Genomic DNA, 26979 nt, shown 5'->3' with positions numbered 1-26979 from the left:
TGGGGGGTGCAGGGCAGAGGGCTGAGTGTGTGTGGGGGGTTCAGGGGAGAGGGATGGGGCTGTGGGGGTGCAGGGCAGAAGGCTGGGTGTGTGTTGGGGGGGGTCAGGGCAGAGGGCTGGGGTGTTCGGCTCCTGGGGGTGCTCCCAGTCCCCTGCCCTGAGCATCTCATGGCAGGGGGCTGGAAGGGATATGCCCTGTTCCACCCCCATCCCCCAGGCTCCATCCCTACCTCTCTCTCCGTCCTCTACGGAGCTGTGCGCACGCTGCCGCTCTTCCCCCTCCCCCTCGCTAGGGCCATCAGCTGATTGGCCAGGGACGGAGAGGAGGAGCAGGAAAGCAGCACGCTGGGGGAAGAAGTGGGGGCTGGGGGAAGCTTGGCTGCCGCAGGACCAAGCTTCTGCCTCCTGCCCCCGCAGCGGAGAGCGGTGGGCGGGGAGGCTGAGTGGGGCTGGGGCCGCGGCAGGGAGCTGCGTGCCACTCAAAATCGGCTCGCGTGCCGTGTTTGGCACGCGTGCCATAGGTTGCCGACCCCTGCTCTAGATGGTCTAAGGTGCCACTAGAGAAGGACAGAGAACCACACCAAGCGGGCATGGGTTACATAATTCCTTTGCATCCCAGTCACCTCTTTGCAAGCCTGCAGCCTGCACTCATTTGGCTGTGGAAACTGGCAATGCTCCCCTTGGTGAAGACCCAAGCGTGACATTTGCTTAGAGCAAACTTGACTTGAAATCCATGAGAAACGGCCTCTTGCCATGTGAGATGAAGCATGATAAGGCCTGGAAGGTTTGAAAAAGGGAGGAGGGGTGGCCAAAAAGGCACTGGACAGTCCATATTTCATCTGGCTAACAAAAAGAAAAAAACCATGAAGGCATAAAAGAACACCAGGACAACACTTCATATTTGGAGTTCTCTTTAGAATGATTTTATTCAGAATATTACAAATAATCATATCACAATTTTTACAGGAAAATGCTTTAAGAATCAACTATTTTAAATCAACCTTGTTATACTTAAAGAGTATTTACATTCACCAGAAGAAACCACTCTTTGATTTTGAAAATATTTGGCTTTCTATATACAAGGCTCTGGGCATAAGTGGTATCATAAAGTGCCCCAGAATGCATTTGCAAGCAAGGCACTACACTATGTAAGCTGATTTCATGTTGTCATCAAATCATTTCCAGCTGTCCAAGTTTAGGGCCCCAATCCTACAAATAGTAACACAGACAACTTTATTCACAGGAGGAGTCTCACTGAGTGCAATAGGACTACACCAGTGAGTGAAGCTACTTAAGTGCTTGCAGGTTTAGGGCCTTAGAGAGCAATTTATAATAATGGATGAGCCACTTGGAGCCAGGACATAAAGGGCACAGTTGTGGTGTCAAGCCAGGCGTCTACCGCACCAATGGCAAGCACTTTCCAAGACATCTTCTACACCATGGCAGTATTATTATGGATCCTCTGAACAAATGAAAAGCTATTGAAAGAAGATAGTCTCACCATGCACTTGGGAGAATAATGTAAATTTTAAATGTGCCCTATATTCAAAAGGAAGCACTCTCAAAAGTGCGGTTTTACGTAGCACCAGGGAAGGAGTTTGTGAGTGAAACCACAGGATCGGGGACTAGAAAACCAAGATTCTACACCTGGCTCTGTAACAGACTTTCTATGGGGCCCTGGCCACCTCCTCTTTGTGCCTATCTTTCCCAATCTGTAATTTAGGAGTACGAAAGGGGGTGGTGTACCAGCACTGGTGAAGCTAACGTCACAAGTGCTCTGAGATCAGCTGGCAGCAGGTGCTACAAAACAATAACCAATTAAAATTAACACTATATTATAATGTTAAATTCATAGCCAGATTCAGAAGTAAAGCTAAAAATTCTAACTAGTGCCCAGAAATGGCAGATAATCATCCTGAGCATTTACATAACTCTTCACAAACATTCATTAATTCCAACACCCTTGAGAGGTGGTATTACCTCCATTTTACTGGAGATACCAAGGCCAAAGTGACTTGTCCAAAATGATAAAGGGAGTCAATCTCAGAGCTAGGATTAGAACTTGGGTGTTCCTGGATCCTAGCCCTGTGCTCATGACCACTACGCCATGTCTCTCATAACGATGGTGGGGGTTGTCTATCAGCAAGGAATCTTATGTATCATACAGGCAGTGATTCCTAGCAGATGAGGAAAAGAATGCATGAGCCATTCTGAATTTTCCAGCTTTTGTAGATTTAAGCCAGCCTGAATCCATTTTGCATGCTACCCTGGTGTAAATATTACAGTGAATTTACCATCTTAGCACAACCCCTCATTCAGGGGTAGATTTTGCCACCCTTCCAATGAGTAGTACTTTAATCCTTGGAAAACAATAGGACTACCCACAGACTAAGGTAAGGATGACAGAACAGGGCCCTCAGTTATTAACTGAAGCACAGTTAAAGTCTTCTTTATAGCCACATATTTATGTTCTGTATACTATATCTGCTGTTAACTAACATACTTGTAAAAATGAAAAATGGTACAATTTTAAAAGCCTTTACATAATAGCAGATGGAATTATACAGCACACCTTGATGACCTCACCTTGGAACTCTACTGGTACTAAAGGACCCTGTTCTAATGTTACTTTCATAGGGGTCTTTCTGGTTTAGAAAGTGATTCATGGAAGGAGGAAGGCTTCTATTAAATTTACGTGTTGGCTTTTTTTAGAAAAAATGGAGCATTTCCAAAAACCTCAGTTTGTAAAAAGGTTATATTCAGATCAGAGCAGTTCAGAAGGCCCCAATGCCACCCCAACCTACAAAACACTAAAAATAAGTGACAGGCCAACAGAATCTTTAAAGACCATTACTGAGATGATGTCTTGAAGCTACAAAGGTCTGAACATGTAGCACTCAAAATGACTCTGCCAAAGTTTAGATACAATATGGTGCCACCAAAATGTTCTACAAGTATCTACAATTGTGCTAAGCACCTCCAGACCTTACCTTCTATTGCCATTACTGATGTCACTGTTGATTCAGGTAATCATTTTCAGTGTTCCTCTAGTCTAGATTTTATCTGTGACTCTCTTCATCTGCACATTGATCTTATTAACATACATCTCCAAAAGAACATAGGAGGAATATTTCAGTTAGATTCTGAGCTAGTTTTTATTTTACTAAAATTAGTGCATTCTTTTCAAGATCAGAGAATCCACTGAGTCATACCGAAAAATAACCAAGGTGGGTAGTGCCACCCATTAACAAAACCAATTGTGAAAACAGTGCATGGGATAAACTGTCAAATGGGAATCAGATTAATATACCGTACATACTTGTTCATTAGCCTGTTCGTTTATAAGCCGACCCCCCCAAGATGGTTAGGTAAAAATAGCAAAAAACGTATGACCCTTTCATAAGCTGACCTTATATTTCAGGGCTTGGCAAACTTTGGCTCCCGGCCTGCCAGGGTAAGCCACTGGCGGGTTGGGACATTTTGTTTACCTGGAGCGTCTGCAGGCATGGATCCCCTCAGCTCCCTATAGCCGCGGTTCACCGTTCCCAGACAATGGGAGCTGCGGGAAGTCGCGTGCCACTTCCCACAGCTCCCATTGGCTGGGAATGGCGAACCGCGGCTACAGGGAGCTGAGGGGCTCCATGCCTGCAGACACTTCAAGTAAACAAAATGACAATGTATTAGAGATTCAATTCAATGATTCCATAGAGTTTAAAATCATCAAATTTTGGTGTAGACCCATTTATAAGCCGACCCCTGCTCTTTGATGTGTCACTTTTTTACCAAAAATCTTTGGCTTATGAACGAGTATATACGGCATTAATATCCATACACTTTGCAGCAGCATGGAGGATATTTTGTGTTATATTTTCCATTTTTAGAAGACTAATGTGCACTAAAATACATGCTGTGATATCAGAATTGTTCATTATTGCCATGGTATATCTGCCTTGCATCACAACTGAGAAATTCCCCGTTCAGCTGGCTCAACCATTGTCCTCAAGATTGCTCAGTAAACATTGGAACATTTAAAAAAGAAAATCTCATTGTCCAGTGACATAACGGAATAAATCAGTGGAGGAAAGTAACAGCTAAATGAGTTGTTAAGGGCATTTCAGACCTTGGCCAGGAGTTAATTCCAGTTTTAGATTAGGCATCAGTTAAAAGCCCACATGCTGTAAGACTTCAAGTTATATTTTAGAACAGATTCCAATGATCTCATGCATAGGACACAGAAAGTCAGTATGTCTGCACTTTGACCTCGAGGTGTAATTCCATGTGTTTGGTGCTATTAGCCCCTCTTGCCACATGCACTGCTGCAGCTACATTCTGTTTTTAGCAGGCTAGCTCACTGATAGCTAATGCAGGCGTGTCTCCTAGAGTTGGGCATTACACCCCCAGTGCAAAGTGTAGACATATGCTCTCTAAGAGGCTGTTTGTGCCCTTCTGGTAGGAATGTTGCAAAGTGCAATTCTTAGGCGGGGAAAATGCAAATATAGTCAAAACACTGTAACCAGAGTTACCCAAAGCAGATGCTCTTGTCTTGACAGAGTGACAAATCCCTGCCAAGTGGATTTTATAAGGCAGTGGTGTATGATTTGAGACCAGTGTAGAGTATGGTGTTGACCTGTGTCAATTTTGCAAATCTCACTCCAGATCTCATAATGGCCCTAACAGGACAAGGAAATGTAGAAGGGCAGGGCGAGAAACAAAGAATCTCCCTTTAAAAGTTAATAGGGGCCTTGCATGTTCCTTGCAGCTCCCTTTTACATAGGATAATGTCAGTTCTATACCCCAAAACACAGTAACACTTGCCAACTTGTAGTTACTTCCATCAGATGATGAAAGACATACCAATGGCACATCTGATAGAGATTGAATAGATCGGGCTAAAGTACATAAAATCTCACAACTTTAGCTGTGGGCAGGCAGGACTACAGAATCAGATCAGGATCAACTCACACACATACAGCACATGCAATGTGCATGCACATAGTAAGGACAAGAAAGAGAGGAAGGGTCTACAACATACTTCTATAAGGCAGGAGGCACTGTACCAAACCTGTTGCTACAGCATGGTCTTCAAGGAGAGAATAAGGCACGCTGGCTATCAGGATAATTAGTTGCTGCTAAATTTAACACAGTAGTAAAATGTTAAATGTTTGTAAATGGCTGCTTTTCCAGAAAGAAAAGCCTCTAACAGCTTTGATTACTGAAAGGTAAGACTATTTATTAAACCGTTCCAAAAAAATTAAAGTACCACAGAATGCTTCATGAAATTCATTTCTTAAACCTGTCCCAGTGTGAAGAAATGTGCTTTCAGCATTGTCCAAATGAGAAAGAAACAAGTTTTCCTGAAAGAAACACAAATGCTACGAAGGCAGCTTCTGCAATCAAAGGAATTGGCTCTTGGCAGATTTTCAACACGATTTCTTGGTTTTGCTCTTTACAAATTTTTTCACTGATTTCATGATATTTGTGAGAAAACAGAACATGTGAAATGACATTCTTGGCTCTGAGTCGAGCTTATGGCCAGGTCTTGAGGCTAAATATTGATCTTTATTATACCCATGTAACCCCCGCACATTCAATTTTATGTGAGTGCACAGGGTACACCTGAGAGTGGAATTTAGCCCTCCATGTTGAGGAAACTGACAAAAAAAAAAAGAACAAAACAGGAAATAGAAAGTTTTGAAAATAGACATAATGCCCCGAATCAAACTGTACAAAAGACTTCGAAGGATTAGCTTACATACTGTATCCTAAAGGATAAAAGAAATACAGATGAAACCTATTTATAGTTTTAAAAATAAATAAGCACCTGGAATAGGACACACCCCAATACCAGATGTAAACAACTTCACCCTGTGGTCATATTAAAAAGATATTTGAAACAATCAGAATTACTTTGCTAGCAAAACTTAAATATTGCAAATGATTTGTGCAAGAAAATCTTCTCAATCCATTTCCAGATAAAATAAAGTCAAGTTTTCAAATTCATTTGTCAAAGTTTTTCTTTTTTCATCCCTGAAGTTGTTCAGGAATTAATCTTGTGCAAAGCCACCTGTGTATGATTTATGTTCTGATGTAAAATTGCCAAGCCAGGTATTTTCACCACCTTTGTTACTTTATAAAAAGCTCCCTGCCTGCGGGCAGATATGTGTGTTTGTGCATGTCGAGAAATCCAGTATCACTAGCAGCCTTTTCTTACAATTTGGAAAGAGCTGGCAATTTTTAACTCTTGTTAACATGAGTTATCTTAAGCTCGTTAAGGACTGAAGTCACTCCATCAGCACTCAGTGACAAGCACCTTTTAGATATTGAGGTCTATAGCAAGAGTGTCGTAGTAATTCTTAAAATTATAAACTGGGTTTATCCAACATAGTTCTGTGGTTTTGATACATTAAATGACTGTGGATGGAGATCTCATGAAGGGATATACAGTATCTACGTTCATATAAAAAGAACGTACTAAAAACAGTGTTTCGTTTAATAAATAAGTTTATAATTACAGGACACAAAGTGTTGCTACTAGCCCTTTCTGGAAGGAAAATTAAAAGAAAAGTCAGTTTACTTTTCAGTCCATCATGAAGTATACAGTGTAGTGTCATCAAAAAGCCGTGCTTTTAAGAATCACTGGGCTTTCTTCTTCATCCTTTGAAACCCTTTTGCTATTAGATGTATGTCTGTACTTGAGTCTGTAAACAAGGAAAAATAACAAATAGTGCAAGTTCTAATTAAAACAGTACCCTCCAAAATCCTAAATGTAAGTTTGTCCATATGGGCCCTGATTCAGCAAAGTACCTAAGCATGTGCCTTACTTTAAAATGCTTATGCATCTTCCTAAATCAGAAAATGAAGTGCTGAAAACTCTCAATGACCTTGTGATACCATTGTGATTTGAAAGTGCTGAACACTTCCGATTGATACCCAAGGGACTTTTTACCTATACTTGAATCAGGAGAAATTATTTGGATGATGAACTTTCATATTATGAAACAACATTTCAACATTTTTACCATGTTTGCTACATGTCAAGGATGTTTATGTTAAATATCTTAAATGTGGTTATACTCCTAAAAAGACTACATAAAATAGCTCATTTTTCACATGTTTATTTCCTGTGGGCACTGTGTACTCATGTACACAGAGCCACCCAACTCTGAAAGAATGACTTGAATTCTATTCAGGCTCATGAATCGTCAACAGAATCACAATTAAATTCCATTAGTAGGGCTAAATTCTTCCTTTAATGACACCTGTGTAAACCCATCAGAGACAAGCTATACGTGCCTACCTATGCTCCATTTAATTTGCTTGTTCAGTTGTTTCTCGTACTTTAATCCTTACAACTCCTTAAACTTTTTTGTTCCTCTTCTAAGAGCTCCCTCCAATTTGTGAACAACTTTCAAGCAGCACGATGTATGATATGCACAGCATATTGCCGATAGTCATCTCTGCTGTAACTCAGTGGAGTTCCATTTGGTCAATTCTATTGCTGATTTGAGATCTTAATTTTTTTTTAGTTTACCACCCCCAAAAGACAGCCAGGAATCAAACAGCTAAGAGGGAACTGTATTTTATGTGGACATTTTTCTCAGAGATGGTATAATTTTCTTAAGAGAGAAGATTAGAAGGTAACACTTACCCTTTAACCCGCAGCATCTGCTCTATGGTGTCTGGGAGAGGCGTGCCATAACTTTCTGGGAGAAACAGAGTAAGGATTCCCGTCAGCACAGTCAGGCTTCCCATGAGGATGTAAGGCAGGAATCTGTCATAGGCACCTAAAAGAACATAGGACATGCTGACCTCAGGTTTCCATCACCACCAGGATGAACCAGTGGTTAATATTTGGGTCCTGTGTATAATGCAAACATACAGCGGTCTAAATTGCAGTACCATTGGGCTGCAAGATATAAACGTTTGTTAAAAAAAGTTAAGTCTGTAGTCCACATGGTTGCAAAGATAACTTTCACATGGTAAAAATCCGTTCTTATTGGCATTTCCCTGAGTCTCCAGACAGCCTGAAAAAAAAAAAGCTGAGAGAGAAAAGTGAACTGCCCCATTCATCCACATAGGATGTCGCCTCAGAAGCCTAAGGAAGAGATACTTTAATACGCAGATATCATTGTTCAGTGATTTTTTGAGGCCAAATGTTCTTTAGGAAACTAATGGCCAAATACAGATCCTATTATATGGGCATAATTTCTTCGAGTTCTGTGTTTCCAAATCACAAAGTATTGAGCAATGTTAGAATTTCTAAATGCCTTCTGTGACCTGAGGTTACTCACTGAGAAGAGTAGAAGCAGCTGAGATTCTGTTATAGCATATTTGTTGACTAATCTGCGACAAATATAGGGCAATAGCTTGGACTTTACAAGGCAACATGAGAGCGTGACTTTAAAGACATACTGAAGCACTGATTCCCTGTTACAGAAATCAGCCTAGACTTGCAGCTGTTCGATTCTGTTTTCAACAGTAGCCAATTTGGCAGGAGATACAATAGCTGGTATCTTACCAAGGTAAACAAAATAAGGTGAGAGGATGCTGCCCAATCTGGAGGCCATGGAACTCGCTCCAACTCCCATATTCCTCACGACTGTTGGGTATAGCTCAGCAGTGTAAACGTAAACCATTGAAAAGGAAGATGTGATCCCAAATTTACCCAGCATCACCAAGATAATGGACAGGATGTGAAGGTCTGAAAGGGAGATTCAATCAGAACATCAATCAAACTGTAACAAGTCACTGCATCTATTAACGCCATTTTTATTTTTCGCTTCTCGTCAACTTAATTCCAGTGTTGGGGTTTCTTGGTTGATTCATTTTAACATAAAGACTCTTAATAAAATAAAACCATCTTTCTCCTAAGGTCATCCAGTCCTGCCACCTATAAAGTTTGAGAACAGAGAGACAGCTTAAGGAGAAACACATTGCCAATGTATTTCTAAGATCCTGGTTCAACCCTAGCTAGTGGGATGAGCTTTGTAATAAAACACATACCAATGTACAGGTGATTTAAAGACCAGGAGTAGCAAATAATATAACCCACCTTTCACTCTTTGAGAATAAGCAAGACAGTTCTCCCTTTCATTTAATTATTCTTTGATTTGCAATAACATGCTTATACACCAAGCCCTAAACACATGGTCAAAGCCATCAACAGATCAGTATGGTAACGATCTCTAGTGTACTTAGCAGAAGGCTACTTAATGGTGGGGTTCTAAGTATGAGATACCTTCCTTCAAATATGTTTTAATTGGCAAACATTCACTTTTTAAAAAAAGTATTGACACTTGTTTACTTTTAGTATTGTTATTTATAACAAAGGCTACCTAATAGCTCTCCTGAAATTCAAGTTCTTAATGAGACCAAAGTAGGAAAAACATTATTGACAATTGGTTCTTCTGGAGATAAGTTCTGCAGAATTATGCCAGCTTCTGGTGCCACCCAATTGACTACTCCATTTGGTCTACACCTTGTCCCACACCATGAATTTATTGGGACTCCAGGGGTGTAAATTAGGGCAAAACCAGACTAGAGTCTGAATCTTAACAGACCATAAAGAGAACAAACTATCTTTACTTTAGAGAAAGAAAAAGCTTAGGAATGTATCTGACACTGGGTATGTCTACATTAGAGCTGGAGATGTAATTTCCACCCCAGGAAGACATACCTGTGCTAGCTCTGATTGAGCAAGTGTACTAAAAATAGAAATGCAACCATGGCAGCATGGGTGGGAGAAAGGGCTAGTTACTCCGAGTATGTACCTAGGGTTTCAGACATGATCATACCGTCCCACTAGCCTGCCCCGTTGCTTGTGCTACCAGGGTTGCACTTCTATTTTTAGCATGCTAGCTCGATCAGAGCTAGCACAGGTAAGTCTACCCGAGCTGGAAATTACACCTGCAGCTCTAGACATACCCCTGGTGTCACATGAGCTCCCTGTGCAGCAGCAAGCAGACGTGGAGGGAAAGGGCAAGGATGGGTAAGGAGAATCTGCATTTGGTCTACAGCTTTGGAGAAAGATTCTTCTCCTCCACAGTACTTCATATAGTTGCCCAGTGCTAGGCACTGGAATTTACCCATTAAAAAAATCTGATTGATATCAGCTAAAAAGTTCATACGTGGAGGGACCAGCTGAATGAAGAGAAGGACACAGCCTCCCAAGAATAATGCAGCAGCCATCGAATATCGTCGCGGGAGATTTCGGAGAAGCACCCAGGCTATAATGTAGGCTGGAACTTCGATAACCGCTGAGAGGAAGCAGTTTACGTAGGCATCACCATGCAAGTTAGGAGTGTCAAGTGAGAGGCCAAAATAGCCTACAGAGATTATCATCCTGAAAGACACAGAAAATAGGAAAGAATCAGACAGACAGATTTGTTCCTCTCTCCCTCAGCCTCCTATGGCCACAGACTGCCAAGTGCCTCTCACATAATTACTGTGCAAAATATTAACATTGATTTGCCTATGTAAGGAATGTCAGTGCCTACCAGACTCTCTCAGCTTTGAAGCTAGTATCAGGTAGATTTATTGCTGTACACAGTGGTGTAACAGACTCAGACAAGGCCTTCTAGAGACTGAATTTATCTTTCCATTTTTTTCCTGAATTTAAACCAGCTTTTTTTTAAAACCCCCTGTTGAGTTTAAAAAGGAATCGAATCCGACTAGATGATTCCAGAGATATTTGTTAGCCCTGCTGATGCATGAGTCCATGTAAGCACAATCTACTGGATCCTCACTATAGCTCTTGTAACAACAGTGGCCACACACGGCTTCCGCTACCTTTGATTGACTAGATGCCCATGTCAATTTCTCTCCAGTATAGACCTAGCAAAAACGATTCATGCATTCCTCACTTTTAGTCTGGGTCCGTGCTACATTGTCTGAAGAACTTCTGATTGTTGCTGGCATAGAGGGTTTCTAACATAGAGCTGAAGATTTCTGAATGCACCAAGTAAAGGACAGTGGTGCACCCATATTAGAGTGATTACAATAATCATACTACTACTAATAAAAAATTGTAGTCTTAGTATGAAAGTTAGGAATCTAGACTAGTGAACTCAATCTGTTTCCAAAATTAAAATGAGGCCTATATTAGATATTATTAGCTAGAGACAAGGAAGGGGAGAGGGAGCTCTGTGCTGAGAGGACTGTACTCAGAAAAAGAAAACTGGGTTTTCACTGTTGCTCTGCAACAAGAGTGCCTGTAAAGAACTAGAGAACTAGGATATCTTGAGAGACATTGAGCAAGGAAGGTCACATTTCACCAACAAGAGACAACCATTAAAGAAATGAGGCGGTCACAGCTATTGTACTGGGAAATCTCTGAATGAATCATGTAGGCACAGAGCTCTCACCTTTATCATTATTATTTATCAAGGCCTAGAGCAGGGATCGGCAACCTTTGGCACATGGCCCGTCAGGGAAATCCGCTGGCAGGCCGGGACAATTTGTTTACCTGCAGCATCCGCAGGTTCGGCCGATCAAAGCTCCCACTGGCCGTGGTTTGCCGTTCCAGGCCAATGGGGGTTGCGGGAAGCAGCGGCCAGCATATCCCTCAGCCCACATCGCTTCCCGCAGATCCCATTGGCCTGGAATGGCGAACTGCAGCCAGTGGGAGCTGCGATCAGCTGAACCTGCGGATGTTGGAGGTAAACAAACCGTCCCAGCCCACCAGCGGATTTCCCTGATAGGCCGTGTGCCAAAGGTTGCCGATCCCTGGCCTAGAGCCTCAAGGAGGTCAAGCCCTATAATGCTAACTGCACATATAATAAATAACCAAAGAGTTTGCAATCCAAAAGACAATTCGTTTTTTCTTGCTGGGTTCGTGCACAGCAAAAAAATGCTCAGGGTTCAATTGCTTAAAACAAAATAAGAAGCTATCAGTGCACTTGTGGAGATGTAAACGTGCCATCTGTAAGGTACCAGGAAAAGCCTCATGACTAAGTAAATATTTAAGTCACTACAGCCTTGCAGATTTCCTGGTGTGACCTGGCAACCTAAGCTATAATTTACAAACAATAATTGTTTGGCAGAATTTAATGAGATAGAAGAATGGTTCTGATAAAAAATTATCCCTTTGAACCCTGTGACTGAATTCCCAGCTGTTCTGCCGTATATTCAAATCTGTGCTTTCAAAAAGTATTACTGAGCTCAAAGCATCATCAAATCTAGACCCACCACCCCCGCTAAAGCAGTTTACATTAGGCTGTCATGTTGGAAAAGCTTGATACTCCGATATGGATTCTCAAAGAACATTCTTGTAGGGGGATTTACACACTATGTGATGATGAGGCCTCAGACTTCCGCCCCACCTCCTAAAGCCTGGCAAAGGGATTTGATTAGGGGGCTCTCACTTGTTCAGAGGCACTAGAGACATCTCATATAGTTTGAGATGTGTGATGGGTTATCACCCCTTTATTTGCAGCCACCCTATACTATACTACTCCCAGTACTAATACCCCAAACATACAGAGCACACTATTTGTAGGGCAGGAGATACTAGCCAGCTTTTCCAAGACATTAAGAGATACTCTATGGTGGCTACTGGAAATGAAGTTGGAGGGCAGAGTGGGCCATGCACTTTTTACAATGGCAGCAGACATCCCTGCAAGAAGTTCAAGAGCAGTGAGAACTACACAGGTCAATATTCAACATTGGTCAATATTCACTCTTCTCACAAGTCTTTTTTTATTAGTTACTGAAAAAAGTCACTTATTGTAATCCTTAAATGAAAAACCAATCTGTTTAATCTGAATCTTGTAGCATTAGCCAGATGTTTACTGGCCTTTCAACTTTATGCTAATAACTTTGTCTGTGCCTCCTTTTTCCTTAGGGTTTTTTTTTTTTACAGCAGTTTCTAACAGCAGGTGCTTATCATTCAGCGGCCTTTGTACTCGTGCGTTCTAGGCGCGTACTATTGCTTACCAAATAATCACTGACATAATAGTGACAAATCGAATATTTTTTGTCCTCACTAGGTCCAAAATGGTGTGCGTCTGCTGCTTCTGGGAAGTCATTTCCTGCAGCTAGGGGAAAAATACATGGACACATTGTCATTAGAGCCAATTCTGTATTGCAAAATGTTTATTCTGAATGAGCAATATGGACTGCAGTAAACATCTCGAGAGGCTTTAGGACACCTTACAGGGAGAGAAATTTAAATCAGGGTGATTATAAATAAGACAGAAATTTTTAACAGTGAGGATAATTAACCATTGGAACAAACTACCAAGAGAAGTAGTAGTCTTTTACATTATTTAAATTCCTTGATTTAAATCACAGGATTTAAAAAAAAAAAATCACTGATTTAAATCTGGTTCAGGCTTTGTAAAACTAATTTGAAAATTTGAGCTATTACAACTTTAAATTAAAATTTATAATTAATTTATAAAATGCTTTCTTAAAATGTCATTACTGGTAGGGTCCTCTTTGCAAAACTGCTATCAGCAAGAGACAAAATATTGAAAGTTAAGGCTCTGATCCTGCAAACACTTCAGCAGGTATGTAACTTCAGTTACATGACTGGTCCCTCGATTTCAATGGAACGTCTCATGTGACTACAGTTACGCATCTGCATACGTGTTTACAGTATCAGGGGGTAAAATTCTATTTTTACTCAAAACTTTTATTGGCATACAAATTTTGTTACTTCAAAACAAAATTGCTTCAGTAGTAAAGATGAAAAGTTATTTGTGAACTAATTTTTTCTGACTAATTTTAGACTCCTAAACCTATTTTTAAGTATCTTAGGGAGGGATTTTCCAAAGCATGTAAGTGACTTAGGAGCATAAGTCCCACTGACTTCAAATTGAAAACCCTTAATAGCCTGGTTGAAGCATTTCAGCATCCTTGACTTGCGGACGTTTGATATATCAGAAGACGGTGTTGGTTGGAAATATAGCACAAATTTCATATCTGAGTTTGTGTGGTTCTCACAGTAACAATGATGCTGGACTTATCTTTTTTTTTTTTAGGAAACCAATTAAGGAAATAAGTACAAGCATCCACTTTAGCAATTCAAGACTATAAAATGAGAAGTAAAGAACTATCAACACGGAAACAATAATCTGATTTCATTTTTAATCGTGATTTTTATCCACCCTTGGCAATTTATGTTTAGGTGAAAACTTCCATTTCTACAACTGCAATAAGAAGAGCTTTTTGCACGTTAGTGTCATTCCATACACTGCTATATGTGGAGATTAACACTGAGTGAAGGCAATCAAGAACAATTGTGTGGAAGGTTTCTCTCTCCTCTCAAGTTAAATTCAAAATGGCAAATTCTAAAGACAGGATTTATGTTGGTTCTTTGAACCCCCTAAGCATGTTAGTAATAATACTAAACAATATTTGGCACTTCAATAGGCACTAGGCAGATGATGTTACAGTACACTCTGATACTGTAAGTTTCAGAAGTTTTTGTTTAGAAGCATTTTCTCCTACAGCATTAGATTACTTTAGGGGTACAACGTTCACTACTTTAATCCATACAAATCAACAATCAAGAGGTATGCTGGACAATCCAACCGCTGGTTTTATCATCTGACCAACCCTATATTATGATACACCCCCCAACTTCCTGATCAGCCTCAGTTCTACATTTCTTGTTTTTACAACAAGCTGGTTCCTGGAGATTGAGGAAATCTCTGGTTTGTCCACATCCTTTTCAGCTAGGTCATTCTGAGATTAAATTGCAGCCAAAGCATAGAGATGCATGTAAATAAATGTGAGGTTTGCACATGCAGAGAATGGAAGGAATGTGTTATCTTTGAGGCTGTTGTAACAGTAGCTATAAACACAGCATTCCCTAGTTCTCAATGTAAGAATGTACAAAATAGTTCATACCAAATCAAGTCCCTATAAGCCAACTGCATTGGAGACTCTGATCCTAATAAACTGTCAAAAGTTACATAGTGCCTAATCCTGCAATCTTACTGAGCCTGAATCTGCTACCCTTACTCGCAGAATATTACCTTACCATGAAAGAAGTTCCATTGACTTCAACGGGAATAATAGTGGAGTAAAGTATTTTCTACATGAAAAATGGTGGGAGAACTGCCTTCCATGTGAGGAATCCTTATACACACAATGTGTCCCACTAAAATCAAAGGAACTACTTGCATGAATAAGAATTACTAATGTGAATAACAGCCCTAAACTTCACTCCTCAACACCAAAAGACCCTCACCAATGTGCTGTAAATCGCATCTGAGCTAATGTGAGTGCAGCTTTCCAATAAGGCTGATATAGAATCATAGACTATCAGGGCTGGAAGGGACCTCAGGAGGTCATCTAGTCCAGCCCCCTGCTCAAAGCAGGACCAATCCCCAGACAGATTTTTACCCCAGTTCCCTAAATGGCCCCCTCAAGGATTGAACTCACAACCCTGGGTTAGCAGGCCAATGCTCAAACCACTGAGCTATCCCTCCCCCTAGCTACTGTGGGTGAATGTAAACTATTTCTGAGGGTATGTCTACACAGCAAACAGACACCTGCAGCTGGCCCGTCACAGCTGACTTGGGCTCAGGCTAAGGGGCTGTTTAATTGTGGTGTAGACATTCGGGCTCGGGCTGCAGCCCAAGCTCTGGAGCCTCAGCACCTTGCAGGGTCCTTTTGTTGTTTTTATAAAACATCGTCCATTAAAAAGCCTAACATTTTTAGTAGCATTAAGAGCTAGAGTTTTGTTTTCCTGAAAACAAGCTGCCCCCTAAAGACAAATATGTCACATGTCAACAGCTTGCAGCAGTGCAACTCTCCACCCTTTCTTGTAAATCGTATGATCTTTATTAAGAACTATACTGTTGTGTCACCAGTAGCTGCCAAGAAATCAACAAACAGGAAACTAAAAAAAGAGGAATGTAGTGTAAGTCTAACAGTTGCTATCCGTGAGAAGAGGCTCTGCCCATTAGTAGCTGGATACACAGACAATGAAATCCTCGATGGGGCAGGTCCCAGAAGGAAGGTATGGGAGTGGCTGAGAGGGCCGATCATTTGGTATGAGACAGAAATGATGCTTTGAATGTAACTCTATATAATCTGAAACCCCATTGCTCCTTAATTGAATAGAGTCCAGGAGTCCCTCATCCTCCAGGATCACTGGGGGACCCAAATGGTGTCAGTGTGACTTCCAAAAATGAGACAAGTTTGGATATTAACACACACTTTTCCCACCTCAAATCCTACATTGTTTCAGCCCAGCTCAGACAGAAAGAAAACTTCCAGGAGGGGGGGAAATATTGGTGGGGCTGAGGGAAGAGGAAAGTGGTGCATAATAATGACTTCCTAAAGGGTTTTAGAGAAATGCTGAGCTTGGATATATTTATATTACAGTAGTACCCAGAGGGCCTGACCGGGATCAGGACTGTGTTGGACACTATCCAAGCACAGAAGTAGACCCAATCCCTGCAATGAATCCCTGCTTACAATCTGAGGAGTTACAGTCTCTCCCTTTAACATTCAACACCCAGCCCTTAGTGACTGGCGGGAGGGACAGCTCAGTGGTTTGAGCATTGGCCTGCTAAACCCAGGGTTGTGAGCTCAATCCTTGAGGGGGACCACTTAGGGATCTGGGGCAAAATCAGTACTTGGTCCTGCTAGTGAAGGCAGGGGGCTGGATTCAATGACCTTTCAAGGTCCCTTCCAGTTCTAGGAGATAAGATATCTCCATTTATTTAAAAAAAAAAAAGAGAGAGAGACATTGGCAGCTTTTTTGCCAGGCTACATTTGTGGTGCAGCAACAAAGGTTGACATAGAGAAGATTGCGGATGTTTTGTTTTGTGTTGGTTTAAGTTAACAGAATGTTTCAGAGGCTCTTTGGTGCCAGAGATTGGATTTGAAGACTCAGAAGAAGACTGTCCCCACTCTCTCTCTGCCCTGGCCAAAAGCAGGGAGCGCTGGAAATCTCATGAGATTTAAGGCTCCAATCAGGCTGTAGCACAGTTCTGTAACCTGACTGGGTTTGGTCCTATTCAGGGAAGATACAGATCTTATGTGGTCAGGGCTCTATTATACTAGAGAACAGTACAATAAATAGCTAGACTCTAGTTTTGAGGGGAAGTCCTCAAATCATTTGAGTGGGGCTCTCCTTCTCTAGGAATGGTCCTAAATAGCAAGTGGGGGTCCATGGGTTTTCATTCATCCCTTTAGTTTAAGGCCAGGTTTTTTGCCTGTTTTGCTATGTGCTCTCTTATTCTGTTTCACCATTGGGGGGCTTTACATCTCTGTCTGGGACAATGATCTTTATATCCAAAAATCAATGGCTGGGGGAAATCTGAAAGCGAAGTCCATCTTGTATGATATCTTGGAATCTCCCCACCATGTGGCCAGGCTCCAGCACCCTGAGAAGTGAGAATTCACGGGCATGTGTCAGCTGTTTCATATAAAGAAACAGAGTCCATTCTCAAGCAGGGGAGAAGATTTACTGCATTACAGTGCAGGGTATGTACAAGCCACAGAGCAACAAGTAAACTATGAAACAAATTAAAGTGCCTGCCCTAAAGAGACTACAATCAAAAAGGCACAAACGGGTACAATGCAGAACACCGAGATTTGTTTTCTTTCTGGCTGGAGTGCTCATGGAATGGAAGTCACGGCGGTTCAGAAGATTTACGAAGAGGAAGCATATGGGTGAACATCTGTTATCTGTTTGGAAAGTGCCTAGGACGTTAAAGGAACTACCTTAATCCGAATAACAAATCTGGAAATGGATTTTCTTGAATAGTAACCAGAGGATCAGGAAGACAGTTTTAATACACATGAAAGTTTACCTCCATAGGGTCAAATATTACATCTGGGGCTCCAATACCATTTGTTTTTGCAGCCTTTCGGATGATGATTTCGGCCTCTTGTACTCTTCCTTGAGAGATCAGCCACCGGGGAGATTCTGGAACGACCCTGCAACAAGTTTCAGAACAACAACATCTGCATTTCCACACTGACCACTGCTGCAAAGACACACATACATATTGCCATACGCATAAATAGTTTAAAATGTGCTGTACCTTGCAGTGATTAAAAACAAAAACACACACATTTATACAAAGCAGATTAGCATATACTGTGAAAAAGAGATTGAAATTTGTTCATGGACTTAAAAGAGACTAAAAAGTTAAGCTACAAATCAAACTTGCAGAGTACAGGAAGAAAACGTTTTATCAAAAGAAACAAAGGCAAGGCGAAACTATGTGCACAACGTTGTGCTGTAGATGGGTAACATTTGGATAGTGATCCATATAAGTTGTTAATTGTAGATATCACTGTGGGATGAGACACCTATATACAAGTTGCCTTCACAAGAGAAAGTGGACTCAATTATATATTGTATTTCCTACTATCTAGGACGGGGTGGGCAAATGTTTTGGCCCAAGGGCCACATTGGGAGAGCCGGGTAGGAAGGCTGTGCCTATCTGTCCCCTCCCCCTGACTGCCCCCCTCAGAATCCCTGACCCATCCAACCCCCCCCCCACTCCTTGTCCCCTAACCGCCCCCTCCGGGACCCCACCCCATATCGAACCCCCCTGGTCCCTGTCCCGACTGCCCCGACCCCTATCCACCACCCCTTGACAGGCCCCCCGGGACTCCCACGCTTATCCAACCGCCATCCCCTGACCACTCCCCAGAACCTCCGCCCCATCCAACCGCCGCCTGCTCCCTGTCCCCTGACTGCCCCCCGGGACCCTCTGCCCCTTATACAACCCCCCAACCCCAACCCCCTTACCATGCCGCTCAGAACAGCATATCTGGCAGCCGCACCGCCCGGCTGGACCCAGACAAGCTGCAGCTCTGCTTGGCAGGAGTGCGTAACCTCGCCGCCCAGAGCGCTGCCCGTGCGGCGGCATGGCTGCGGGGGAGGGGCCGGGGGCCAGCCCCCCTGGCTGGGAGCTCAAGGGCTGGGCAAGACGGTCCCGCGGGCTGGATGTGGCCTGCAGGCCGTAGTTTGCCCACCTCTAATCTAGGAAGAGAAGGAGCTCCACCTTGTGGACTATTTAGGATTATCGTGTTCCATAAAAACAGTATTCAATGGAGGAAAATTCTGAAATCATATAGATGCCCAAATGCTGCTTTTTCTGAATAAAGTTCCACAGACCTCAATCCCAACTCATCTCCCAGCTACCAGCGGTCTCGAATTCTGCCTTTCTTAGCCTAATCCTACTCTCAACGAAGTCCATGGACTTCAATGGGAATAGGAGCTAATCATTCCCTTCTGTCCAAAATGCTAGGCAAGAGCCCGCCTTTCAAAAAGTAAGCCACAGGACTCTGGAGGAGGTTTTGAGTAGGAAGTAGCTCTACACCACCTTTCTACTCTCCTCCCTTGATCAGCCTCACCTAGTGCAAAGGGGATGAAGCCAGGGGCCAGGATCTGACTGATTGTTTCTAATGGACCTTAAACTAACATGGCTTGTTGTTTATTCCTTGTTTGCCTGACAGCAGCAGTGATGACAAAACAATCCTGAGAAAAATATTTCCCTTCCCATGGTACAAATTAACTAGGTTTATTAAAAGTGAACATTTTAAAGTTCTAATTTTGTTCCTGCTACAAATGGCATTTCACCCAGCACGGTCAACTTCGATATTTGGTTCTCACAAACTAGCACAGTGCTGCATTGTTCAGGTTGCAATCGCTGTAGAGGAGAATGTCAATTTATTCTGTAAAGCTTGTTTGTATTGAACTGTTTGTTCAATTTGATGGAAGCACTTCTAGTAATTTTTTTAAAAATAAAACATAAATGTTGGGTAAAATTTGATCCGACAGTGTCCAGTAAATTGCAGCTGCACAGACTGCACCCAGATAGCATTTTTATTTTGTCTTGGCCCCACAAAAATTGTGTCTAGACTGTATGTCCTTTTCCATAACTGGTTGACTGATGATACTGTACAGAGATTTAAAACAGATAAGCAGATATTTACTTTAGTTTACTCCATTCATGAATAAACATAAATGAAGTATCTGTAAAATATCCCAAACAACAAAATGCAAAGACAAACAAGTTAAACCTGGAGTCACAAGGGGAAAAGCACACACCAACCCATACAGACAGGAAGGTAAGAGTCAGAATCCTGAAAGCAATTCCAAACAGCACTAGAAACCAGCTTAGAACTTTCTCCAAATATGGGGGCAAAGGCCCTGAGATTCAGTATACATATAAAGGCTTTTTGTAAAACAGTCTCATTTTGGCCTTGGATTTTGCACCTACATACCTTGTACTTGCAGATACATTTTATACCTCTTTTGCATTTAACTGCCTGATTTGTGGGTGCAGAAGATAGCCAAATTCTATAAAATATGCCAGCAGTTATTTTTGGGCACATAACCTCTTAGATATTTAGAGGAGCTAATTGAAAAAGATGTAGCAGAAAAGCCCTGGGCATCACTAAATAAGACCATATGTAGGCAAAGGCATCAGAATGCACCCAGAAGGCATCAGAATACAGTGATGGATACTATAGAAAAAGCTAAGATAAATACAGGACTAGCCAAGTGCAAAGAGAACAAAAATTTATCTGTGAGAAAATAAAAGTGCAACAAATTTCCTCTAGCTTAATGATAATGCCAACAACTAAGCCATCCTTCATTAAGTAATATTACGGAAAGTTCTTAAGGAAGGCTTTAGTAATAGGCCAGAGGTGTTGGCGCGAAGGTTAATTCTTTACTGATAGAGCTTTAGATGTAGGTTCTATCTATGTCAGTTATTTTCAACCTTTTTTCATTTGCAGACCCCTAAAAAATCTCAAATGGAGGAGCGGCCCCCTTTGGAAATTCAACCTGTGGTCTGCGGATCCTTATCTTAGAAGTCTTAGACTGAAAACTGACTGAATGGAATTCAACTATTGATGTTGCACCTGCTTGGCACGGCATTTGACACAACGTGAGAAAGGGCGCTAAACTGTGGGTTTCTATGGTAATGATAACATTTCAGGGTTTTGACCTGTAGGTGGGCGTATTCACATACTTTTGATTGGTAAGAAAAACGGAATGCCTTTTTTGGGGCCTGAAACTTTATTTTCATAGTCACCTTTCGTGGATCCCTTAGACATAGTCTGCAGACCACCAGGGATCCGGGGACCACAGGTTGAAAACTACAGGTCCCTGTTAACCAACTTCAGAGCAGTAATTCTCCACTGATGCGGTGCTACTGGTGGAAGCTTTAAGTGTAGGTAGGACTTGGGTGTTTCTATAACACTTATCGACCAGATTCCAATTTCAGCTATTGGTATGAAGCCAGCAGTTACATCAGTGTGAATCCAGAGCTATTGAGACAAGAATCTGACCTTAATTTCACAGTCAGACAGTCCTAAATTTAAAAGTAGTTTTATACATTTTTTAATTATTTTTTTTTTTTAAAGAAAATTTAAGATTCTGTACTACAATGGCAAAATCTGGCAGAAGAAATGAAACCTAAAGATTTCCACTGTCTATGATTCTATTAAACACCCCCAAAGGAGACACCAGATACTCTCATTCTGTTTCAGTCATAACCTCTTGCTAAAGGTCCATATTGCATCAGATTCCACATTTCTGTTATCTTAACCTCAAGTCTGAACCCGATCAGCTGTAGGTGAGACTTTCTGAAGCCAAACATCTTTTAATGTAGTTACACTCACCACCACAGTGGAATGCAAAGCAGCCCCGGTAAAGTAAGAGCCAGAAGCAGCATCCGCCAGTCTCTGATGAAGTAAGCAAACAGTGGCAGCAACATGTAGCCAATTGCATAAAATATGCAAACGCCTAATGTGCAGAATATAATACGAACTGTTTTGCCAAGAATTTCTGTGCCTGTTCAAAACAAGAGAGTGTGGATTAGCATTTTAACTGATCAGAAATAATAGCAGCCAAATATTTTACCACTATACAAGAACTGACCCTACTTTTAGCAAAACTGTTCCTCACACATGCTACAATTGTTAACGCTATATTAGTTGCGGTTTTTTCCTGTTTTAAAAAGATGCTGCCAGATCTATCTTAGGGCCTGATTCTGCACCAAAAGGGAGTACTTTTATGAATAAAAACTATATGATTAGAACCTAAAATTGTTCTAACTCAACGAGTAAAAGCCTTCTGGATTCCAAAAAACTCACAACAAAAGGCACTAGTCTGGTAAAACCTACACCAACAAACCATGTTTTTTGCCTGCTGCAGCAGTTAGCTAAACACTGTTTTCAGAGCTGTTCTGGGCTTTGTTATGGCCACAAAGAATTCAGTGCTCTAGACACTGAAGTCGCTTTTTAAAACAAAAGCATTCAGAGCTGTCTCTCAAACGGATTCATAGGTAGTCTTACTTTTCCTCCAATCAGACACTTTTGCTTAGATATCATAGAATGGATGCAATGACAGAATCCATGTGACAGCTTAACTTTCATCACAGATTGTTTTCAGAAGTCTGAAGTTGCACTTACATGTTTGATCACAATTACAAATTACAGTATCATATGTACAATTGGCGTGTTTGGCTCCAAACTGCAGTTCACCAGAGCAACTGGGCACAACTCATTCTACACGTCTACCAACATATGACTATGAGCGTGCGTCTAACTGCATCCTCTCACTGGAGAGCTCTCGCTTCAGATAAAGACTTGTTCTGATTTACTCCCTTTGCTCATTTAAGTATTTGGTAAACAAAGCATTTTATTTTAATGTGTTACTATTTTACTAAAAGGAAAATTTTCAAATGGATTAGGAGTTAGCCATGCTTGGTAAGGTTATTTTCTTATTAACAGTGCTGCTTGGGAAAAAATAAAAAACAAGCCATTAGTAAATGAGGAGAGCAGGGGAACAATAACATTGAAAATGTGTTATGCATAACAAACTCCCATACCAAGTACAAAGGCTGCCACATAGTTAGAGATCTGTCCCATGCCGACGATGACAAAGAGCACTGAAAACATCTCCCAACTGGTAGAGAAGACCTGCAGGAAGCTGAAGCCGGTTTGCACCCCCATGGTCGCAAACAGAACTTTCTTCCTGCCAAACCTTTGGTGGACAAAGACAAAAACGAGAGGGTTACAGAAGAAACAATCACGAAAATAACAGCAAGATCAGTGAATTAGTCTTGCACATAGGGGGTTTCTATAATGAAGAGAAACGTCTCAGAAAGTGGGACACGTAAACAAATATTTCAGACAAGCTTAAAAATTCCATTCCAAAAGTGGAAGAATATCTTAAGTGCTGCAATCGGGGTATGTCTTCACTGCAGCTAGGAGCATGCTTCTCAGAATGGGTAGACAGGCACATGCTAGCTCTGCTCACTGCTAAAAATAACAGTGTGGTTGCGTCGTCTTGGGTGAGAACCCCGGCAACAGATGTGATTGTACTCAGGCCACTAGCCCAAGTTGCGGCCTGTGCTGCCATGGCCACACCACCATTTTTAGCATGCTAGCTTGAGCAGATCTAACACGTGTCTTTCTTTCCACACTGGGAAGCATGCTACCAGCTGTGGTGTAGACGTACCTTAAGAGATTTCTCTGAGGATGTGGTCGGAGGTTCTCTCTTAAGGGATGATGGAATGGGTGTGGACAAGTGCAAACACCTAGAAAGTGAATTATTGCTAGAATGCAAAAGATGAGGTGTCAGTGACTCAAAAGGAGTGCTTTCTTCCATGCCCCAGAGTGGGACAATAAACATAAGGCAGAGAAGTGGAGTCTTCTAAGGAGGAAAACTCTGGCCCTATGCCAATCTATAGTCATTAAGGGGCCCAATTCTGCAAACCATACTCAGTTACACTGAGCAATACCTTGCTCTGTGAATAACTGTAGCAGGGTGGTCACCCGCTCCTGCCCTGAAGGGCTTGAAATCAGCCCTGGGAGAGGGCTGTGGCTAGGAAAGCAGCAAGCCTCGGCTGATTGGGGAAACAGCCACAGCTGTGGCCACGCCCCAATCAGGCCAAAGCTGGCCCGTATGAAAAGTCTGGAAGCCAGGAGCTCAGAAAGGCTCTCTCCAGTCTTGGAGGGAGCAGGGCCTAGCTGCCTGCAGAAAGGGTACTGGGAGTGAAGGAGATCCAGGCTGGCAACTCCCCAGGCTGCAGGGCCTGGTCCTAGGTTCATAGAGGTACTGGATGGTAAAGGAAGGCAGCTGGTCCAACCCCCCCGTGCCTATGATGAGTGGCTTTTACACTGCAGTCCGCCACAGGGAGCGGGGACTTGATGATGACTGGCAGTAGCCCAGACTGAGGCAAGGTGGGGATTAGAGGGTTGGGTGTTCCCCAGAGAGGGGAGACCCAGAGGCAGAGTGTGGGGGTATTGCCCGGGGGGCAGCACCCCAGATAAAAGGGCACCAGGGTCTGGGAAGGACACGAGGCCAGCGGACAGCAAGACACCGGCTAGCAGAGGGTGCTCTGTGCTGGAAAGAGCTAATTCCCGGATGACCAGCAGGAGGCGCTGCAGGGGTGAGTCGTCGTGCTGCTACAGTAACCTAATTGATTTCCAATGGGACTATTCATGGAGCAGAGTACCAGTCAATGTAATGGTGTCAGAATCCGGCACTAAATGCCCTTTGGTACTTATTACAGGAATGAGAGTTTTAGCCCCAGCTTCTTGGCAAACTTTGACCTTAACAACATGCACATTCTGGCCTAGTTATCTAAATATCAGCAGTTGCCTTAGCTTCCCACTTTGATGCAGGGTTCCCTGCATCACAGATTTCATGTAACCCTACTTCAAAATTAAACTTGATCCAGAGGGACAACAATGGTGCCCAGATACCACAATGTAACTGCAGTATAAGACTTCGATAGATTGGAGGGATAAGGATGCACAGATGAACCAGAAAAAAGCCTTTCCTCACCAATCCATTCTGAACTGCTATTTCACCATTTACTCCTGCCTCTCAGATTACTGCCTGCCTGCTCTGTAGGAGGAAGGTAGATTCCAACATGTCTGCAATACTGTTTCTGAGGCACACTGCTAGATGGCGCTAGAGTGTAAAACATATCATAAAGGGAGAAATCCCCTGGGAGCAAAACTATGCCAAACCAGTCTCTCCTGGGACAGCGTGTGGCTGTCCATCATGCCTGCTTCGGTACAAGGATCACATTAGCATTTGGAAGAGACACTCTGTACCTATCCCAATGGTTGTTTCTGGACTCCTTAGCAATGTTTCCTCAGAAATCATTAAGGTGGCAAGACAGCTGAATCTAGCTTCAGGATTATCATAACCTAAAGGTATGTCTACACTGCAATAAAAGAGAACACAGCAGGGCTGTGGATGGCCCAGATCAGTTGACTCAGGCTCACAGGACTCAAGCTGCAGGGCTATAAAATTGCAGTGTAGATGTTCAGGCTTGCACTGGAGTCTGGACTCTGAGGGCATGTCTACACTGCAGTTAAAAACCCATGTCTGGCCCATGCCAGCTGAGTAAGGCTCAGGGGACTCGGGATAAAAGGCTGTGGTGTAGATGTTGTGGCCCAGGCTGGAGCCTGGGCTCTCGGACCCTGTGATGTGGGAAGGTTCCAGAGCCTGGTCTCCAGCCCGAGCCAGAACATCTACACTGCAATTAAACAACCCCTTAACCCGAGTCAGGTGGTCCGGGCCAGCCGTGGGTATCTAACTGCAGAGTAGACATACCCTAAGACACCGCAAGGGGGGAGGGTCTCAGAGCCGGGACTCCAGCCCAAGTCCAAAGGCCTACACTGCTATTTTTAACCCTGCACTCCAAGCCCCATGACCCGCATCAGCTGATCCAGGCTCTGAGACTTGGTGCAGCAGGGTTTTATCGAAGCATGTACATACTCCAATAGTGCATGATGAAACACTCCGAAACAGCCCTGCAACAGAAGTTCCTCCCTGTTGTAAGAAGAGAGGGATGGATTCTAAATACCTTACTCAGGTAAACTATTAAATCTTTGCAGGCACTTTATCTGAGGAAGAACTTCAGGATTTGGCCCCAAAAGACCAGATGTTAAACATGTATGAGTACTGCTATTAAATCAGAAAAGTAGAAGGGTGTCACATGATTTCACTGAAAACCAGGTAGATGCCAAAGTATTGCACATTAGACCTCAGTTTGAAATGCAAGAGACTGAAAAAACCCAGATTTTTGAAATACAAGAATGCTTCCATTTTGTTTTCACCCTGGTGCTGATCAACAAGACAGCCCATGGTTCTAGTAGCTGGGTCAATAAGCCACTTTATTAGAGATTGTTGAACAGCATTCGTGTTTTCTACGGCGCAGCTTCCACAAACACAAACCACTGGACTTAGACCTTGAATTTGACCATATAGGGTACAACAGAATCTATGAAAGCTTGTACAAAGGGAGTTATTGAACTGAGCTAGAAAAACTGCAAACATGTTTTCCTAAGTACCCATATCAAGAGATAGTCCACATTAAATCAAATGGTACAACATGAGCCGGATTTTTTTCAGTAGCAGCTTGTAATTTTCCCACAACACATCAGGCAGTGAGAGGTCTGAGTGCTATGTAACCTACCCAACAATTGTTTGTGCCTGTTTTCATTTGTGGCTGCAAAAAGATAGACTTGAAATACAGAAAAAAATAAGCCTCAGAATAATATTTTGCTTTGATTAGGGTAGCTGACTTCATGCTAGGCTAAGGCTCTGTCTACAATGAGATTAGATTGTCTGAGGTAAAAATGCCAGCAGTCAATACACGTTAGTGCTCTTATTGTTGTTAGTATCAGCGCTACAACCATAGTGTTTTTGGTGACCATTTCTCATCAGTGTAGGCCCAACCCAAGAGTATATCAACTTTGCTACAGTTTGAACAGGTCAGGCATTCACCACTGGCTCATTTCATTTTTTAAGTGTGCTTTTAGAAAATCAGATAGATAGCTAAAAGTTTTGGTGTATATACTTTACTTGTCTGAGAGCTGTCCTGATATAAAGGATCCAACCAGTACACCCACAAAAAACAAGGAGGCAGTTAAGGGAGCTTTCCAGTCATCATCACATACCAGATTCCACTGCAAGAGAAAAAGAGCGAGCCTTAACATTACAAGTTTATCAATAACACTTTGATT

At 42.3% G+C, this 26979-nt stretch overlaps 1 protein-coding gene across 1 annotated transcript in view; it reads right to left on the bottom strand.

Moving 5' to 3' along the window:
* Positions 1–5459: 5459 nt before the first annotated feature.
* The window catches only part of LOC117881455 (solute carrier family 22 member 5-like), a 38988-nt gene continuing 17468 nt past the window's right edge, over positions 5460–26979 (bottom strand). Inside the window, exons 2-10 of the mRNA XM_034778742.1 lie at positions 26819–26922; positions 22821–22975; positions 21610–21781; positions 17775–17901; positions 12934–13034; positions 10128–10342; positions 8519–8701; positions 7649–7784; positions 5460–6698 (exon numbers count right to left, since the gene is read on the bottom strand). Coding sequence (XP_034634633.1) covers positions 6611–6698; positions 7649–7784; positions 8519–8701; positions 10128–10342; positions 12934–13034; positions 17775–17901; positions 21610–21781; positions 22821–22975; positions 26819–26922 — 1281 coding nt within the window. The 3' untranslated portion in view covers positions 5460–6610. The remainder of the gene's footprint in view (positions 6699–7648; positions 7785–8518; positions 8702–10127; positions 10343–12933; positions 13035–17774; positions 17902–21609; positions 21782–22820; positions 22976–26818; positions 26923–26979) is intronic.

The sequence above is a fragment of the Trachemys scripta genome, chromosome 8 (assembly GCF_013100865.1).
Source record: "Trachemys scripta elegans isolate TJP31775 chromosome 8, CAS_Tse_1.0, whole genome shotgun sequence".
Taxonomy (NCBI): domain Eukaryota; kingdom Metazoa; phylum Chordata; order Testudines; family Emydidae; genus Trachemys; species Trachemys scripta.
The sequence above is the reverse complement of the archived record's forward strand: the minus strand, read 5'-3'. Positions and strand labels throughout refer to the sequence as shown.